Genomic DNA, 20810 nt, shown 5'->3' with positions numbered 1-20810 from the left:
TGCCACGTCATTTATGTGGTCCCCCACATTATTTTACGTGGCCTGCCACTTCATTTATGTGGTCGACCACAATAATTTATGTGGCCTGCCACCTTTTATGTAGTCCGCCACATTGTTTTATGTGGCCGAGCACATCGTTGTATGAGCCTGCCAAGTAATTTAATGTAGACCGCCAAATTATGTTATGTGGCCTGCCAAATGTTATTATGTGGCCTGTGAAAGACTGGAAATAATAAAGCACTTCCTGACTAAATGCATTTGAACAGAACAATGTATTGCAGAGCATATGTTCCACACTTTAATATTTTCTCATCATATTCAAAGCACTTTTTGGGGTTATCAAAAATAAATACTTGACCTTGACTTACGATTTCAAAGCAAGTTATCCATCAAAAAGGGTTTCTTATGCAAGGCTCTTATACGTTAGTATTCATACATGTTCACTGTTACAAGTGGCCCTCTGAGGGACACCTCAGTTGCGACGTGGCCCTGAATGAGAACGAGTTTGACACCCATGACCTACAACTTGCTGAAAAGACGCTGAACGCTTTCAACGCAGAAGCTTGTCAGCCAAGCGGTCTTCTGCAGCGATTCACAGGCCGCCAATGACAACCACGCACAACCGGTCGATAAGATAGGCGGCTTAACGGGCAACGTTACGGCACGTGTTCGGGGGAGGAAACCAGGAGTCGTCAAAGATGAGCCTGAATAAAATGGTGTTTCAACTATGGCGGAGCTTGCAGGCAAGGAGGAGACGCTGCTTTGCTTATACACAACAAAAGAAGCGACTGGGATTACACACACTCATACACACAGAAATGTGCCGAGTCATCGCCTGGAGGTTAGAGAACACACACACACACAAACACACACAAAATGCCCGCCCGTCAGCATAACAGTCAACAAATTAACTGCTCATTAAAGGGGTCGTGACCTGCAGCAGCACGTGGACGCAGCATCACGGCTGCGCTCGCTGATCCTCAAGACGCCGCAGCAATCTTTGTGGTCTGGAGCCAAAAGAACAAAACCACAAAAGCCCTTTCAAGTCTGGCAGGCTGATGGCCTCAGGTGAAATCACAGTGCCATTATTCATGGCAACAAATGAGCGTTCTGATCAATCTTTAGTAGTTACACTCAACTCCATGTTCCTCAGTAATGTGACACAGGAGGAAATAGTTACAATCGTGAAAAAATGTAAATCCAAGACTTCAACTGATTGTAATGAAATTGATATGGAAACGATAAAAAAGGTTATTGATGAGATCTCAGGACCATTAATGTATATTAGTAACCTATCATTTCAAACAGGTACATTTCCAAACAAAATGAAAATAGCTAAAGTTGCACCAATTTACAAGACTGACGACAAACATCAATTTACAAACTATAGACCTGTTTCCTTACTTCCACAATGTTCTAAAATCATTGAAAAACTGTTCAATAACAGATTAGAGAGTTTCATAAATAAAAATAGAATACTCGAAGAAAATCAATATGGATACAGAGCTAATGTTTCAACTTCGATGGCTTTAATTGAAATTACAGAAGAAATTACCAATGCTATAGATAATAAAAAATGTGCGGCAGCAGTTTTTATGGATCTAACTAAAGCATTTGACACAATTAATCACAATATTTTAATCAAAAAACTAGAACGATATGGCATCAGAGGGTTAGTCTTAAACTGGATAAGAAGTTATCTAATGAACAGGAAACAATACGTGAAGGTAGGCGAACACACATCTACAACGCTAAATATATCCTGTGGTGTACCTCAGGGATCAATACTAGGACCTAAATTATTCAATCTATATATAAATGACATTTGTAAAGTTACAAAAGATTTAAAGTTAGTATTATTTGCGGATGATACAACAGCGTTTTGTTCAGGAGAGAACACACAGAAGATACTACAAATAATAACAGAAGAAATTAACAAATTAAAAAGATGGTTTGACAAAAACAGACTATCGTTGAATCTCAGTAAAACTAAAATAATGCTATTTGGTAACAGTAGAAGAGAAAGTCAAACACAAATACAAATAGACGGAATAGAAATTGAAAGAGTAAATGAAACCAAATTTCTTGGTATAATGATTGATGATAAATTGAACTGGAAATCTCACGTAAAAAATATACAACATAAAGTAGCAAGAAACACGTCAATAATGAATAAAGCAAAACATGTTCTAGACAAAAAATCACTTCATATTCTCTACTGCTCACTAGTGTTACCATATCTGAGTTATTGTGCAGAAATATGGGGAAATAATTACAAAAGTACACTTCATTCATTAACGGTGTTACAAAAAAGATCAGTTAGAATAATACATAATGTTGGATATAGAGAACACACAAATCCTTTATTTATTGAATCAAAGATTCTGAAATTCTACGACATAATGAATTTGCAAACAGCTAAAATTATACACAAAGCAAACTATAACCTGCTACCCAAGAATATACAACAATTCTTCTCAAAAAAAGAGGAGAAATATAATCTTAGAGAGAAATGTAATTTAAAACATTTGTATGCACGTACAACACTTAAGACCTTCAGTATATCAGTATGTGGAATTAAATTATGGAATGGATTAAGCAAAGCAATCAAACAATGTACTAATATGATCCACTTCAAGAAACTCTTCAAACTTAAAGTGTTTACAAAGTACAAAGAAGAAGAACCATGATAAACATTCTGAATTTATTTAACTCATCCATTCTTTCACTCACAAAATAATCTTACTTATCTCAACATATGAAATGTAACTTACTTCACCAATTATTATTTATTTACTTATTTTATTGTGATTACTTATGGAGTATATTGTGAATAAATTGAGAACGGGAAGTGAACAAAAGTTTTAGCAACTGTTATGTAAAAGAAAAGGGGTAGGATTAAATAAGCTTTGCTTCTTCCTACTCCTTTTCGAACATGTTGAAAAGAGAAACTGGAGATTGTGATGTATCATGTTGTATACTTGCATGTTCGAAATAAACTCAAACTCAAACTCAAACTCAAACTCATTAAACGAATATTCAAAGCAACAGAACATACTGTATTTACTTAAAATCCTATAATTTTCTCAGAAATGTACAGTGCGCCTTACACCCGGTGCGTTTAATTTACGTAATAATTCTGGTTGTGCTTACCGACCTCGGAGCAATTTCATTGGGTACATGGTGTAATAATAAGTGTGACCAGTAGATGGCAGTCACACGTAAGAGATACTTGTGGACTGCAGGTTGACGTCTAGTCAATAAATGATGCTAGCAAGTACCTGTAAGCACACAAGACCAAAACGTTGATGTTTTATTACATTACACACAGCGCTCAAAAATCTGTCAAAAGGTTTTAGTAGGACTTTGGTAAACTACGAACCTGCACCACTTTATGGATTGTTGGAGCATTTCGAGTTACCGTAGTCAGACGTACTGTGCTTTAATTATTATTGTGTGTGTATGAGGACCCCAAAATTGCACCTATTCAGAGAGAATATCCGGCGTTTTGTTTCGCAATATTATGCCAAATGTATTTGGCATCTGCATACGTCCCGAAAATGTGCGCCTGTCCGCCATTGTAGCCTGCGCCGTAGTCAATAATTTTGTCTATCCTCTTGTCGTGAGATGTTGTCATTTCTAATATAAAGTAGCGTACAGTTACAACTTATATCTGTCAGTAGACTCGCTATGGAAGCGCTAAAAACTACCGTTACAACAAAGATGACGGGGAAAAGACGTTGTCAAAGTGGAGGCACGTAAATAAGACACGCCCACAAAACAGCGCATTCCCGAAGACACGGTCAGAAAGTGGCTTGAAGATGGTCTGTAAAACATAATCTGCTTGGCACTCAGCATCAAGGGTTGGAATTGGGGGTTAAATCCCCAAATAGGATTCCCGGGCGTGGTCACCGCTGATGCTCACTGCTCCCCTCACCTCCCAGAGGGTGAGGGTGATGGGTCAAATGTGATGTGACAATCATTAAAAAAAAATATATATATATATATTCTATGCAACATTTTGCTCAAAGACCACTGTTATATGGTATGTCGACTACGAGGACGTGTTTCAATGTGGAAAAAAATCAATGCGTCTTGTGATTCGGTGCGCACTTTGGTGCGAAAAATACGTTTTTTAAATAAATTAATCGATTAAGTCGATTAATCGTTGCAGCCCACTAAAAATAAGAAAAGTATATTGTGTGTCTATTTATTTTAATAACATTTTTAAATAAAACTTGTTTTGAAGATTTACGTGTGTGTACTTGTGTACTAGTTGTGTACTAGTTCTTGAGTACATACCGTAAAAATAATGACAACCGTGGTAGGAAATGTTCTTATCGTTACATCCTATCTCTATCGTCGGCCAAATGTATATCATTGATATCGTGTATCCTCATATCCACTGAATTAGAAACAGCCCTCGGTATGATGCAGCACATTTCTGCACCACTAATGACAGCTCGAACATTGACCCCCTCCCCTCCCACCACCCCAGCTGCAATGACGAGGTCAAGTGCGAGTTCGACACGCAAAAGTTTATGGTAGTCCAAATGTCCCGCCCCCTCAGGGACAGACGGCGAGACACGCTCGCACGAAGGCAGAGAAGGACACATGGATGGTTACTAAGTGGGGATGGAAAAGGGCAAAGGAGCTGTGGGGATAGGAGGGCGGGCTGGTGGGATAATGAAACGGGGGATGATGAGTCAAGGGGTGAGTTGTAAATCACAGTGCAAAATATATCAAATTACTAAACAAAATTTGAAATGGCTAATTATTCGCATTTAGCAAGAGATAAACATATCCTTTAAACTCAAACAGGCTGAGTTTAAGACACATTTAAGCAACACTCCTCATTAGACTTAGACTTAGACAAACTTTATTGATCCACAAGGGAAATTGTTCCACACAGTAGCTCAGTTAAAAAGGATGGAAAGTGTAAAGATGGAAAGGATAATGCTCATACATTATTTAGTAAATTTGGAATGCCACAAATAGATTTGGCCCTACGTGCTCATAAACACATTAAGGCTGAAACAATTAACTGATTAAAAAAGGTGTTGATTTATATGCTGATTGCTCGTTTAATGAGTGTAACGAATAAATTGGTCAAATCCAGACCCCATGGAGTGCTTGGAACTTTAAATACGAGGACATAGTTCCTGCACGGCCGTTGCAATAAAGAGCACACGAGCGCGGTCGTGTGTGAGTGCTGTTTTGCGTGATGGCGAACAGCAAGTTGTCACATATTATTGCACACATGGTAAAAGTGCAATTTCAATGTTAATGAGAATTTATTAATTCATTTGAACACTATTAACGTTGAGGCTGGTCTCACATTTTCTAGAAGACTGTTTCATATTTTAGGAGCATAAAACTGAAACGCATCTGACAGTGATAAATTAATTCCCGCTAAGTAGGAATCATAATTTTAAAATGTTATAATTTCATAGCTAGAGCATAAAAAACTGTTTACTACCTTCTAAATATGTTTTTCAACACTATGAGAGCCCTCTTGCCATGAAATAACAGCCTTTAGTCACATTTACACTCCTTTAAAGGGGAACATTATCACCAGACCTATGTAAGAGTCAATATATACCTTGATGTTGCAGAAAAAAAGACCATATTTTTTTTTAACCGATTTCCGAACTCTAAATGGGTGAATTTTGGCGAATTAAACGCCTTTCTAATATTCGCTCTCGGAGCGATGACGTCACAACGTGACGTCACATCGGGAAGCAATCCGCCATTTTCTCAAACACAGAGTCAAATCAGCTCTGTTATTTTCCGTTTTTTCGACTGTTTACCGTACCTTGGAGACATCATGCCTCGTCGGTGTGTTGTCGGAGGGTGTAACAACACGAACAGGGACGGATTCAAGTTGCACCAGTGGCCCAAAGATGCGAAAGTGGCAAGAAATTGGACGTTTGTTCCGCACACTTTACCGACGAAAGCTATGCTACGACAGAGATGGCAAGAATGTGTGGATATCCTGCGACACTCAAAACAGATGCATTTCCAACGATAAAGTCAAAGAAATCTGCCGCCAGACCCCCATTGAATCTGCCGGAGTGTGTGAGCAATTCAGGGACAAAGGTCCTCGGTAGCACGGCAAGCAATGGCGGCAGTTTGTTCCCGCAGACGAGCGAGCTAAACCCCCTGGATGTCTTGGCTCACACCGTCCCTTATGCCACCGAAGATGATCAAGAGAAGAATATCGACCCTAGCTTCCCTGACATCAACTCCAAAACTGGACAGATCAGCTTTCAGGAAAAGAGCGCGGATGAGGGTATGTCTACAGAATATATTAATTGATGAAAACTGGGCTGTCTGCACTCTCAAAGTGCATGTTGTTGCCAAATGTATTTCATATGCTGTAAACCTAGTTCATAGTTGTTAGTTTCCTTTAATGCCAAACAAACACATACCAATCGTTGGTTAGAAGGCGATCGCCGAATTCGTCCTCGCTTTCTCCCGTGTCGCTGGCTGTCGTGTCGTTTTCGTCGGTTTCGCTTGCATACGGTTCAAACCGATATGGCTCAATAGCTTCAGTTTCTTCTTCAATTTCGTTTTCGCTACCTGCCTCCACACTACAACCATCCGTTTCAATACATGCGTAATCTGTTGAATCGCTTAAGCCGCTGAAATCCGAGTCTGAATCCGAGCTAATGTTGCTATAGCTTGCTGTTCTATGCGCCATGTTTGTTTGTGTTGGCTTCACTATGTGACGTCACAGGAAAATGGACGGGTGTATATAACGATGGTTAAAATCAGGCACTTTGAAGCTTTTTTTAGGGATATTGCGTGATGGGTAAAATTTTGAAAAAAACTTCGAAAAATAAAATAAGCCACTGGGAACTGATTTTTAATGGTTTTAACCCTTCTGAAATTGTGATAATGTTCCCCTTTAAACTACATAAAAAACATCCTGTAATTTGATTTTGATACTATTTTTTTATTGATAGATTGAAAATTAACACCAGAGACTGATGAACATTATCTCATAATTTATTCAAAAAGTATAAATAACGACACTATTACTATTAACCGCAACACGTTGTGTTCTTGAGCAAGACACTTCACCCTTGCTCCTGATGGGTCGTGGTTAGGGCCTTGCATGGCAGCTCCCTCCATCAGTGTGTGAATGTGTGTGTGAATGGGTGAATGTGGAAATAGTGTCAAAGCGCTTTGAGTACCTTGAAGGTAGAACAGCGCTATACAAGTATAACTCATTTACCATTTTGAAAAAACAACAACAACATTATGATTTGTACATTCTCAGAATGTTATTGTTCTATTTTTAATTTTTTTTAAAAACAATCTGAAGTTGTCTTTATTTTTAAGTTATCGTGCCGTGATTTTACCAGTCTGGCCCACTTGGGAGTAGATTTTTCTCCATGCGGCCCCGATCTGAAATTAATTTGACACCCCTGATTTAGCCAAAAAGGGCCGGTATCGGGAGACGTTCGTGACGGCGCAGTTTAGACGACCCCGCCGCCAAGTCAGTCGCCGTAACTCACGTTGACGAACATGAGTGTTCAAAAAAAGCGTGTCAATAAAGTTTTGTTGAAAGTAAACGGATAAGTGGAGTCGGTAAGCAGACGACCAAAAGAAAGAGCTGCCGAGCAGAGAATCCGTAAGGCGCTTGTTATCGGGAAGGTAATTGGTTCCCCCCACCCTCCGCCACCCTCACCGTCCTCTTCGCCAGATAACGAAATCCTAAACAAAAGCCAAGTGAAGGCAAGGAGAAGAAAGGAAGGAGGTAGGACGCTGGAAGGGCATGCGAGAAATGACGGAATAAGTATCCAGCTAGTGTGGTGTCTTTTTGTGTGTGTGTGCGTGTGTGTGTGTGTGTGTGTGTGTGTGTGTGTGTGTGTGTGTGTGTGTGTGTGTGTGTGTGTGTGTGTGTGTCTGCTGAAAGCCTGCGGGGGGGCTGCTGCGCTCGCTGGCTCAAGAATGCTTACTCAGGAGCTCCAGTGTCTCCCCGTTGAGTCAGGCAGCGAGGAGGGGACGGGAAAAGTCTTAAAAAATATACGCCTCTGACACTTAACAGAAGGAATGTGAACATCTGTACGGAAAGTACGAGGGAAAGCATGTTTTCTTTCACAACATCGACCCAAAAAAAAAAAAAAAAAAAAAAAAAAAACGGGTATGAAGTTTAACAATACAAATGTGGCCTAGTGAGATATACGAGCCTGGTAACAGTCAGTCTGATAAATGGAAATAATAAACGACGTGTTTTTTTATTTTTACGCCCGTTTTGCGCCATTTGTTTGAGAAAGGAGTCTCCTTTTGCTTTTGTCAGTTTGCTAGATTGGGTGGGGGGGCATCCTTTATTGATCTGTCCAGCAGCCCGTTAAGGCGTCGATGCCTGGATTTACTTCTGCAGGTCTGCTTTTATCATGCCCATTTGGTGTCACTTGTTTGACAAAGGGGTCTGCTACGCTCGCTAGCTCAATATTGCTAACTAAGGAGCCCCCCCCCCCCACATACCCGTTGAGTCAAGTGTCAGTGAGGACAGGGAAAGTATTTTCATAATTTTGTACGTAAAGTACTTTTAGTGCTGGGATTGTACAAATACGTCTGACACGTGACAGTATGAGCATTAGCAGCTGTAGGAAGGAAACAATGCTTTTTCACCTCAAAAAATGAATAAATACATAAATCAGTCGGGTATGAGGTGGAAATAAACAAAAACAGGTCTCACCTAGGGATTTCCTAACAAGAAATATGAGCATGACAACAGTCAGTCCACAAGATAAGGGGAAAAAAACAGCAGCCCGTTAAAGCAGCGACGCGTGAATCTACCTCTGCAGGTCTGCTTTATCATGCTCATTTGGGTGTCATTTGTTGGAAAAAGGAGGCTACTGCGCTAGCTCAATAATGCTTACCCAAGAGCTTGCCCCCCGTTAAGTCAGGTGGCAGAGAGGAAGTCTTTATAGAGTGCTGCGAATGGACAAATAGACCTGACACACAGCAGTACATGAAGAAGGCAAGCATGATTTTTCACTTTAAAAAAATATAGGAATTAGTCGGGTATGAGGTGGAAGAAAAAAAAAGCAGGTGTGGCCTCGTGATTTCCTAACTAGAAATATGAGCCTTACACCTGTCAGTCTACTAGATTGGGGAACAAAATATCCAATATAGCTCAATAATGCTAACTTGGGAAGTCCGACCGGTCAGAAGCCAGTGAGGACTGAAAAAGTCTTTGTACAGAGCTACAATGGGACACATACACCTGAGCCATAACAGAGGAGCCTCTGTAGAGTAAGTAAGATAGTAAGGAAAGCATCCTTTTCCACACACAAAATGAATAAAACAGTCGGGTATGAGGTGTAAGAAAAAAGAAAAGTCTTGCCTAGTTTCCGAACGAGAAATATGAGCCTGATAACAGTCAGTTTCCTAGATTGGGGGGGGGGGGAAACACCCGTTATTGATCTGCCCAGCAGCCCGTTTAGGCAGCGACACATGAGTTTACCTCTGCAGGTCTGCTTTTATCACGCCCATTTAGTGTTGTGTTGGAAAAAGAAGGCTGCTACATTTGCTAGCTCAATAATGCTAACTCAGGAGTTCCCCATTGAGTCAGGCAGCGAGGAAAAGACAAATGCGCCTGACATAACAGTGCATAAGCATCCGTAGTATAGACGGGTAGCGGTACTATGGAAAAGCGTGCATTGTCACAATGAAATCAGTATGTAACAAAACACTGTACAGCCTTCTTGATGGGAAATATGAGTACACAGTGCATCAAATTAAAAACAACTGATTTTAATCTATGCAGCGGCCCGTTTAGGCAGCAAACAAGATAACCCTGAATTACCCCCAGAAGGTCTGACAAAAAACGAACACAACCCCCACGGACCCAAACATTACGTCTCTCACGATCGTAGCTGACCAGCAGGCCCGGCCCTAACCAATCTGGCGCCCTAGGCAAGATTTTAGGTGGCGCCCCCCCACATCGGCAGTGAAGTGTATATACTCACAAGAAACCGAATAGCTTTGTCTTTGACCTTTTTTTTTTTTTACTTACAACTATACCTAATATATAAAGGGGTGGAAAAGTGACTATTACCTACAGGGCAAACATTAGCTAACCAGAAGGCAATAACAATGTAAATAAAAACACCTGCTTAAAAGATCTAATACAAATGTCCCTGAGGAATGTAAGGTGGGAGTACTGTAATTACCTAACGTTACATTATTATTTTCCAAAACAATTTAGCCCCCTCCACAATATTAACCCGACGTTAAAACAGAACTAGCTATTTATTGATTAGCAATTGCCGAATCATGTAACATTAGCTTAATGCTAAAAAGCCAGGTTACTATCACATTCTGTAACAGACAAATAATTTCATGTAGGCTAACGTTACCTACCTGCTACCTCTGTCTTTTCTCGTTTCTCCTCCTCTTCTTTTCTCTTTTTTCTTCCCTGAGCACCTGACAGTTTTGGCCGTTTTGACATCTTGTGTTGATTTTTTGGATGTGGTGACGTTACGGGAAGGGAGGGGTGCACCGGTGGGGGGTGGGGGGGGCTAATGTTGTAACAAATAATATTTCTATTAAATAGGCTTTACTTTGCATTTTAATTGACGTGGGATTATTTTTTGCATTTAGAAATAATAGTGCCAACTTTTTTTTTTTCCCTCCAACATTTGTGGCACTGGCGTGGCGCCCCCTGATGGACGGCGCCCTTAGCATTTGCCTATACGGCCTATGCCACGGGCCGGCCCTGCTGACCAGTGTATCATACCCGTTTAGCATCGTTCCTTTGAGGATAGAAGCTGTGGGACAAGTTGATCTAAATAACAACAATCCCTTTGTTGTTGATACAAATGTTTTTTTCACGCCCAATAACACTACGCTCCGCTTCCACTGCCACAAAATGGAGGAAAAACACCAACGTGCACGAGTGAAGATGATTTATGCTCCATTTTTCATTCGGCAGTTAAGGAGCCGATGAATATTTGATGTCTCTTTTTAAAAAAAGATTAATTTCGCTCATATTTCACGACTGCGAAAGCGCCTTGGAAACGCTTTCCAGTATTTTCTCGCAAAACTGTCCTCAACTTCATTGGAGCAAGTGTGCACGTTGCGTGTGCACGTGCGTGTCGATGCTGAGTGACGCTGTCAGCTCAAGGTAATTCACTTCCTGGTAGCGGCCTCAGCGGCGGCGAGGGCATCGTCAATCAATCACCAACCACCCGTCTGAAGCGTAAACCTTTCATTTTACGACCTGAGGCGCTGCGAGAAGCGCGGTGATGAGTTCAGCTGACGAGGCTCGTATGGCGGGGACCGTCGGCGTTATCGCGACGGCTGTCCGGGCGAGTTGCGTTTCGCGTATGTGTCCGGTGTGGCGGCGTCTCGTCAAGTCGTGCCGTGTCAATCAGGCTGGTCTAACATTAGGCAAAAAAAAACATTAAAATCTGTGGCTGTAGAAAACTGCACGCAAGATGGCAGCAAACAGAAGTGTCTGCTACATCAACCTCTTAATGTGCTTTAAAATGTTGTTACTCAGCAGTTGTTGCTCATTAGTTTGAAAATGATATCGACACCGTCCCGTTAATAAATTATTTTAAATTAAATATTTTGATGACTCATAATATGCTATTAGCATAAATACTATGTGTTTGTTAATTGTATGCTTACAAACTCAGTCCTCATACCTAAATGTTGTTTTTAAGTTATTAGTTTGTTTTTGTAAATACAATGTTTCTGACTAATAATATGTCATTAGCATTAATGCTATGTGTTTGCTAACTCTATGCTAAAAAAAAATTCACACCTGTTATCTAAATCATTTTTTAAGTTATTACTTTTTTTGAATGTTATATTGACTCACTGTCAACATGCTATTAGCATAAATGCCATGTTGCTATATTTCATATGTTTACTAACACTCACTCCTGCTACTTCCAGTCCTGTGACTTAAACAAGTTGGCGTAAGAAGCTGGAACAAAAACTAAAGTTGAAATGTCGATTTCGAGTGGTTCAATATGTGTATTGTCAGTAGGGATGATGTTCGAAACCGATTCTCCCGGTTGTTCGATAAGAAAAGAACCGATTCCATGAACTCGAATCCCTTTTTGAGAACCGGTTCCCGTTATCGAGGCCGTTATAGCAAAGAAAAAGAGTTGGTTCTTTATTCGAATCCCTGGGAACGAATCCCGTCTCACAGGAAATGCCCTGTGGCACATCCCAGAAAATGACGTAACTCAGTCATTAGGCGGCAGATACAGAAGCAGCAACAAGGTTTATTATATATATACTTTTTTGTATTCTATTTTAGTTACTTTGAATTTACAACCCCCTGGCGCTGTTTTGTACTGTTCTGTACTGTTTTTGTTTCTCGTCTGTTTGTAATTGAAATTTATAAATAAAGGTTTAAAAAAAGAAGCAGCCGGAAAAAACGCCTCAAGGCATGGCTTCATTTTACAAAAAAATACGACGAGGAAACGGCTATCTGCAATTATTGCCAGGCTTCGCTCTCATGTAAGGAGGGAAGCACAACAAACATGATGAAACATGTTCAGGCCGTACATAACCTGAAGGTTAGAGAAAGGTGTCGTGGAGAAGCAGCGACAGAGATGACGAAGCACGCCCCTCTTCCTCTGCTTCAACCTGCAGCGCCAATTCCAGTGATAGTGCTGGTGAGTAACTAACGTTAACTGTTGCCGGTTAATTTCCATATCTGTTTATTCGTAGCCTTTAGGCTAATATAAGGTTACCTCTTATGTCAACCAGGACTGCAGTAATGTTAGCTAGACTAACGTTACCTAAGCATAGTCAATGGCTAACGTTAACGTTAACGTTAGCCTTTTTGTATGTGTCTGATAACGTTAACGGTATCTTGTAGCCTATACCACTCCAGAGTTTGCAGGTCTGTCTAATAAACTAGTGCTTTCTTTCTTTCTTTAGTTTATTTCGTGCATGAACACACTTACAGCATAACACGTCACAGTTTTATATCATTTCACTTTACATCATGTCCGAAAAGGAGTAGGAAGAAGTAAAGCTTATTTAATCCTACCCCTTTCCCACTTAAGAACGTTTACAAATATATACATCATTTACTGACCTTTTTATAATAAAATAACATCTGTGAATTAGCATATACAACAGTTTTGTAATATGTAATTAATTAATTCAGTCATTATTAATATACTGAGATGAAGAATATCTTATTTTCAATAAGGTTGAAAGTATTTCTCATAATTCTTCTTTGTACTTTGTAAGCACTATTAATTTGAACAACCTCTTAAAGTGGATCATATCAGTACAATGTTTAACTTCATTACTTAATCCATTCCATCATCTAATTCCACATACTAATGCTAAAGACTTAATAACAGACACCCTAGTCTTCACATTCAGCTAATTTCCCCCCTAATTCTATGCTGTGTCTGTCCCTCATTTTCCCTCCAGGACAAGGACGTGCAGTCGTTCCTGGAGGAGACCACACTGATGGACCCCAGAAGGATGTTCCAATAGCAGCAGAAGTGCACTTTTTGGAGAGCTGTATTATTTTCAGATTTGTGCCCAAGGGACTGATTTTATTTAACACTATATTATTATTTATACACCTACAGTGATCACAGAGACAGGTTGTTTTTGTGTTACTGTATATATTTGTTTTTCTGAAAAATCCCACTTAATATACTTTGGGTAACAACAGTCAATATTTATTTATTTTATTTATTTTTTTTAGGGGGGTATTTTAACAACAGTCAATATTTATTTATTTATTTTATTTTATTTTTTTCTTATAAAATAAAAGTGAGCTTTTGTTGAACCAAATATTGTGTGTTTTTTTTTCCATATACAACAACCTATCTGGATTCGATAAGAGAATTGATAAGGAATCGGTTCGATAAGAGGATTCGATAATGGGCTCGAACTCGATAATTTCTTATGAAACATCATCCCTAATTGTCAGCTTTTGAGTTAAAAGAACAAGACATTTAAGGCTATTTAGGACAACTTCAATTGAATCATATCAAATTTCGGATATCAGTCTCTCTCCTGCTTCCAATATAACGGCCCGTCATCTTTGTGCAGTCCGAAAAGAGACGTCTGCGGCCAGCATGGCATTTGCAGTACTTTTTTTTTACGATTTATTAGAATGAGCTCGTTTAGATCCAGGCCCCTCCCCACTAGTGCACAATAATCAAGGGTCACACACTCTTGGCTCGCATTCCTAGCATTTGACCTTTGACCGCGGCCACTGAGACACCCATGTTTTATCTATGCATGGAGGGGAGGGGGGGTGTTTACAAAAAGCACGATCGCGCCTGCGAGAGCGGCAATTAAAGCAGGCGGTGCTTGAGTGCGAGCGCTCGTCTCCTCTCGGGAGTCACTTAAAGGGTTGTTTGTTTGCAGGGGAGGAGGGAACGGCGAGTAAGCATCACATAAAAGACAGATTTGAAAAAAACACGTCGGGCTTTCCCGTGAACGCGTGAAGCGTGGCCGTGTGATGAGTCATTCCGTTTAAGCGTTAGGACGTGCTAATGAATGAGGCTGCAAAACATCAACACTGGTACCTAAACCTTAGCTAAACTGATTTTTTTAAATATGTTGTTTTCATAGTGAAAAACTGGCAGCTCAGTCACCAGAATGTCACTGTAAAATGCACATTGCTTTTTACAGTGCCTTACTGTAAATAAAAAAATGGTACCACTGTTTTTTTACAGTCAAATTCTGGCGAGTGAGCTGCCACTTTTGTTTTGTTTTTTTTACCGTAAAATCAACGGTGCTTTTTACAGTGCATTGTTTTGAATGGAAAAAACAGTACCACTGTTTTTCACAGTAAAATGTTGGCCACCGTTGGTGCCAATTTTTCACAATAAAATCTACTGATTTTTTTTTTACAGTGCATAACTTTAAATTGAAAAACAGTAGCTCATTTATTTCTACTGTAAAAATTACCGTTTACCGTTAAATCTCCAGGCTGTTTTTTCTCCAGTGTACATTGCCATAGAAAAGTTCTTAACCTTTTTGACCTGAGGGCCCACTCAAATATAAACACTGAATTAGTCATCTTACTCAATAATGATATCTAACTATACTTACACTTTACAACCTGGTCAAATGATATGAAAGCATGTGTTAATCGCAAAGATTATTATTTTTTAACACATACAACTTAGGCGTAGGTCTGGCTAATTAGAAATATAAATACTGACCAAATATACTGCATAAGAAGGGAACAATTATACCGTGCTGAAATAGACAAATTCTAACAAAATTAATATATAATATCAATAAATATATGTTTCTTACATAAATTGAAGTGAAAATAAAAATACAGCTTCACCACTTTAGTCATAATTTTTGCACTTAAGAAACGTTTCTTTTTTTTTTTTTGTCATTACTGCCACAAGTGGTGAAAAAGTGTTTTACAACTGAGTACCGCCCGTACGGAACACAGCTGAGGAACTGGTGTAATTTTTTGCCGGCCCAACTATAGGCTTATGGTTAAGAAACACTGCCATTAGAACAGTATTTTATAGTGATGCTACCAATAGCCACCGGACCAGTGATGTCACTATTGGGCAGGGGTTACCCAAACTTTTTGACTCGGGGGCCGCATTGGGTTAAAAAAATTTGGCTAGGGGGCCAGGCTGTATATATATATATATATATATATATATATATATATATATATACAGCTGCATGAACAATATACGCCAAATCATCTCAAACCACAACAAAACAATTGCAAATGAGCCGTCGGCCCCCAGACAGAGCGACTCCAAAGGCTGTAACTGTCGAAAGAAACCTGATTGCCCTCTCAACGGGGGGTGCTTACAAACATCAGTTGTCTACCAATCTAAGGTAATACGCAAGGACATTAACACATCCGACACATATGTAGGATTAACCGAGGGAGAATTCAAAACCAGATGGAACAATCACAAGGCTTCTTTCAGGAACAAAAACCTGCGAAATACCACAGAACTCAGCAAACACATTTGGGACCTCAAAGACAATAATGTTGAATATTCAATAACATGGCAAATTCTTGCATCCAGCACACCTTACAATAGTGGTAATAAAAGATGCAACCTATGCTTGAAAGAGAAACTGTTTATTATTTACCGTCCAGACCTGTCATCCCTCAACAAGCGCAGCGAAATTGTCACAGCATGCCGCCATAGACGGAAACACCTCCTAGGTAACACATGAGCCAATCACCACGCCCCTAGGCCAGCCCGTACCCACCCACTCTGTGCCCTATATAAACCATGGTATGCGAATGCTCCCATTAAAATCTCCTGACGATTGAGGGTACCCCCCCTCATGAAACAGGCCTGTAGAGATGAAATAGTCTTGTGATTTTTTTTCCCACACATACATATATATATATATATATATATATATATATATATATATATATATATATACACATTGTCCTTATAATCAATTTTGTCATTTAACATCAATTAACATTGATGTTCATCAACATTTAACATTGTCACGTTATCGATGGGAAAATTTATTTTTAGACAATATGATTTGCCTGAGCGGCTAGGAGACACCAAGAGCAGTAGTAAATGGATTAGAAAGTAAAGATTTAAAACAAATAATAATAAAATTAAAAATAAATAAATAAAAATAAACTTTTTTTTTTAACTTGGGACTTCCTGTGGGCCGGATTTTGGATGCTGGGGGGCCAGATCCGGCCCGCAGGCCGTAGTTTGGGGACCCTTACTATTGGGCCCCGGTGACCCAGTACTTCCTGTCATATCACGCGTCGACGTTCAATGCCAAGTATAAGATTATGGTTGAAAACGAGGGTTCAAATGCACCCCAGGAGAAGGAAATGTCCCTTTACCAAACAGCAGTGACATCATCCCGTATCCATTTTCCACGCCACAAAGTGAGCGCGTCATAGCCAACAGATCATCTTCTCTACATCCTGTGTGCGTGTGCGTGTACGCTTACGTGTGTGCGTGTGCGTGTGTGTTCAAGTCCCTCTTGACGTTTTTTTTTAGTGCTTTCCCTTCAGTGAAAAGAGGAACCTCATGACTCAGGAATGCTGCCAGTGGCTCAGAGGCCTTAAGATGGGAGAACTATGCATTGATTCCCAGTAGGCGAGCGTTTGCTATTCGCCTGCACAAAAACACGTGTGTGGCCCGATGTGTTCTGGACCTAAAGACCCTCAGCCTGAAACAAAGATCCGATTTGCAACACAGTCTGTTTGGAACACTTTGTCCCACTGGAAATAATCATTATTGAATTAATCTGTTCCGGGGTCAAGTCGCTGCTGTTACACTATTATCCCTATTTTTGCTATTTTGTTTGAATCTTCTCAAGAGTTAAGTAGCATTTTAAAGTGTTTAAATTCATTATAAAATGTGTTGTTTTTTTCAACAATAAATGTCAAACGACAAAACTAGTAACTGGCAAAGTATGTTTTATATCGATTATATTGATATTTAGCTAAGTGGTTCTCAAACTTTGTCCCCCCAAGCACCACCCCAGAAAACACTTGACTCTCCAAGTACCAGCATAGTGACCACCTTTAAAATACAGTAGCGTAGTAGGCCTAAATATTCATTAAAAACAAGGCATAAGATTTATTTATATATATTTAATAATTAATAATATATAATTTTATATATTTAATTATTGTTGGCCACTGTAACATTACACACAGTTTGAACAGTAACACTGTGTTTGAATATTTAATTAAGTGATTCTTCGGCGTACCACGAGATGGAGCCACTAGATCAGGGGTGTCAAACATACGGCCCGCGAACAGGTTTTATCCGGCCCGCGGGATGAGTTTGCTAAGTATAAAAATGAGCCGAATTTTTTTTTATGAAAGAAACTGCTGTTCTACATGTGTCCACTAGATGTCGCAATAGCAATTATTTGTATCTTTGTAGATGATGCTACACATGTACAAAAATAAAAATAAACCACATGATGTTCGTGCACCAGTCGAGGAAAATGAGCAAACTACATAAATAACATCCTGTAATTTGAGTTTGATATAATTTTTTATCTTAATAGATTGAAAATGAACACAAATGAGTTGACTGATGAAAATTATCACATAATTCAATAAAGATACAATACTATTAACCGCAACATGTGAGTGTAAAACCAAACGAAAGAACAACTTTATAATTTGTACATTTTCAGAATGTGCTTGTTCTATTTTTAAACATAGAAAGCAATCTGCAGTTTTCTTTATTTTTAAGTTATCGTGCCCTGATTTTACCAGTCTGGCCCACTTGGGAGTAGATTTTTCTCCATGTGGCCCCCCATCTAAAATGAGTTTGACACCCCTGCACTCGATGTACCACAGATTTGAGAATCACTGACCTGGCAGCTGGTGGGCAGATCCCTACCAAGCTGATTGCTACATAGCGGCTAGCACGCAAATCGCTATTTAGTTGGTCGTTACTTAGCTGATCGCTACCTAGCCGATTGTACCTAGCAGCTGGCGAGCAGATCGCTAACTTGTTGCTAGCGCACTGATCTCTACCTCGTTGATTGTTACCTAGTTGATCCTCAGCAGAGCTACCAACATTATCAAGGACAGCTCTCACCCTGGCTTTGACCTCTTTGACTTGCTGCCCTCAGGAAGGTGCTACTGGGTCATCAGGTCGAAGACAAACAGACTCAAGAACAGTTTTTTCCCTGAAGCCATAACCCCGGTAAACTCTCATAGGCACTGATTTTATAGTTTAGCACCTCTCTGTGTGCATTTTTTACTTTCCACCCACAGTCTGAATGCTTCTATATATACTATAACATTTAAACAACACATTCAGAACATTCGTTCTCAGGACTGGACTGTGCACCTTACCTCCTTTTGCACTATTTCTATTTTTCTTTCCTTCCTATTTTTTGCATATTTGTAGACCGTCGCACTGATACTGGAGTTGCTTTTAATCTCATTGTGTTTGTGTATTGTGACAATAAAAGGCATTCTATTCTATCCTAACTGGCTAATCGCTACCTAGATGCCGGCGCGCTAATCGCTACCTGGTTGATCACTACCATGCTGACCCCTACCGAGCCGATTGTTACTTAGCAGCTGGCGCACAGATCGCTACCTAGATTTTAAATTTTGTTTATTAAGCGCATCACCTTTATATATAAACTATTTTTACAATAAATCTAACTGGGACTGCAACAACTAATCAATTATAAAATAGTTGCCGATTAATTTAGTCATCGATTCGTTGGATCTATGTTATGCGCAGAGGCTTTTTTATTTTATTTTGTTATAATTTTTTTTTGTTATAAACCTTTATTTATAAATTGCAACATTTACAAACAGCTGAGAAACAATAATCAAAATAAGTATGGTGCCAGTATGCTGTTTTTTTCCCCCAATAAAATACTGGAAAGGATAGAAATGTAGTTTGTCTCTTTTATCCGAATATTAATCGAAGTAATAATCGACAGATTAATCGATTATCAAATTAGTTGTTAGTTGCAGCCCTAAATCTAACTGACATGATTTCAAAGCGGCTCCATCCATCCATCTTCTTCCGCTTATCCGAGGTTGGGTCGCGGGGGCAGCAGCCTAAGCAGGGAAGCCCAGACTTCCCTCTCCCCAGCCACTTCGTCCAGCTCTTTCTGTGGGACCCCGAGGCGTTCCCAGGCCAGCCGGGAGACATAGTCTTCCCAACGTGTCCTGGGTCTTCCCCCCGGCCTCCTACCGGTCGGACGTGCCCTAAACACCTCCCTAGGGAGGCGTTCGGGTGGCATCCTGACCAGATGCCCGAACCACCTCATCAAAGCGGCTCTTTTTTTTTTTTTTATCAATTTTTTGAAAGAGATAGACAAACATTTGTACTTGGCCATAAATATGATGAAAAATCCTCTGTTATAATTGCTGTTTCTGTTAGCAGCCGCTTGGTCTGAGGCCATCAATTGAATAGCCCACAAGTGTAAAAAGAAGTTAAGCAGTATTGCACCATAACAACAATAATATTAAGTGTATATGACGATGCAAAAAGGAGCGTCCACCGTGAAAGGCCAAAGCAGACTAGTTGGGGCCGCGAGGGTGGGTCTGGGAGTGTCCCTATGGCCCCAGGGGGCTTTCTGGAGGGCCTCGCTTTCATCTCCTAATCACCTGGCCTGCAAAGGTGAGGAGAAGCCGCAGGGCCAGGAGGAGGATGACAAATCACCTCAACTGGCTTTGAGGTTCTAATTCAGGTCGAATGTTCTGTTGTCATCCAAGACATGAAAGCACAATGGCCGCATCACAATGTCCACCTAACATGGAACTTTATTTTGGTTTATGGACATGAAAGCCAACTTTTTGAAATGATCATAATGCGATTGACATGTTTGTCTGCAATGCTCCCAGAACCAGACCCAGCTTACCTCAGCAGGTTGGGCAGCGGAATGGAACCCGAGCCCGAGCCCAGGATGCCTCTCTTGCCGCTCAGCAGCTTCTCCACCACGGCCACATTCCCAGTGCGGGCGGCCTCCAGCAGCTCCTGCTCCTTCCCCATCCCGGACACAAGTGCACGACGACGGGCCGAAGAGGACCACAATCTTCCATAAAGCAACCCCTCTTGGTACACGCTTGCTTCACCGTTGAGGCATCCGAGAAAAAGAGCTTTTCGTCCCCGCGGTGCTACCGGTACTCCCCGCTCATCCAGGTGCTCCGTGTAGTGGCACCGCCAGCACCCTCCTTCCTTCCACACCGTAGGCGCGCGTCGCTCGCTGGCGTCAAGCTTGAGGAGCCCCCGGTGTCTCCTTCAGGTTCAAGGGAAGCACTGCGAAGACAAAATAAAAACATAAAAGTCCTTCCGCTTCCTCTCTTATTCGCTCCG

The 20810-nt window shown here is 40.4% G+C and overlaps 1 protein-coding gene across 6 annotated transcripts in view; it reads right to left on the bottom strand.

Moving 5' to 3' along the window:
- anks1b (ankyrin repeat and sterile alpha motif domain containing 1B) overlaps positions 1-20810 on the bottom strand; it is a 261822-nt gene that overhangs the window by 240619 nt on the left and 393 nt on the right. For all 6 annotated transcript variants that reach the window (XM_061959543.1, XM_061959540.1, XM_061959542.1 and 3 more), the window contains exon 2: positions 20356-20753. In XM_061959543.1, the coding sequence (XP_061815527.1) occupies positions 20356-20486 (131 nt within the window). In that variant the 5' untranslated portion in view covers positions 20487-20753. The remainder of the gene's footprint in view (positions 1-20355; positions 20754-20810) is intronic.

Source organism: Nerophis lumbriciformis, linkage group LG05, assembly GCF_033978685.3.
Source record: "Nerophis lumbriciformis linkage group LG05, RoL_Nlum_v2.1, whole genome shotgun sequence".
Classification (NCBI taxonomy): Eukaryota; Metazoa; Chordata; class Actinopteri; order Syngnathiformes; family Syngnathidae; genus Nerophis; species Nerophis lumbriciformis.
The sequence above is the reverse complement of the archived record's forward strand: the minus strand, read 5'-3'. Positions and strand labels throughout refer to the sequence as shown.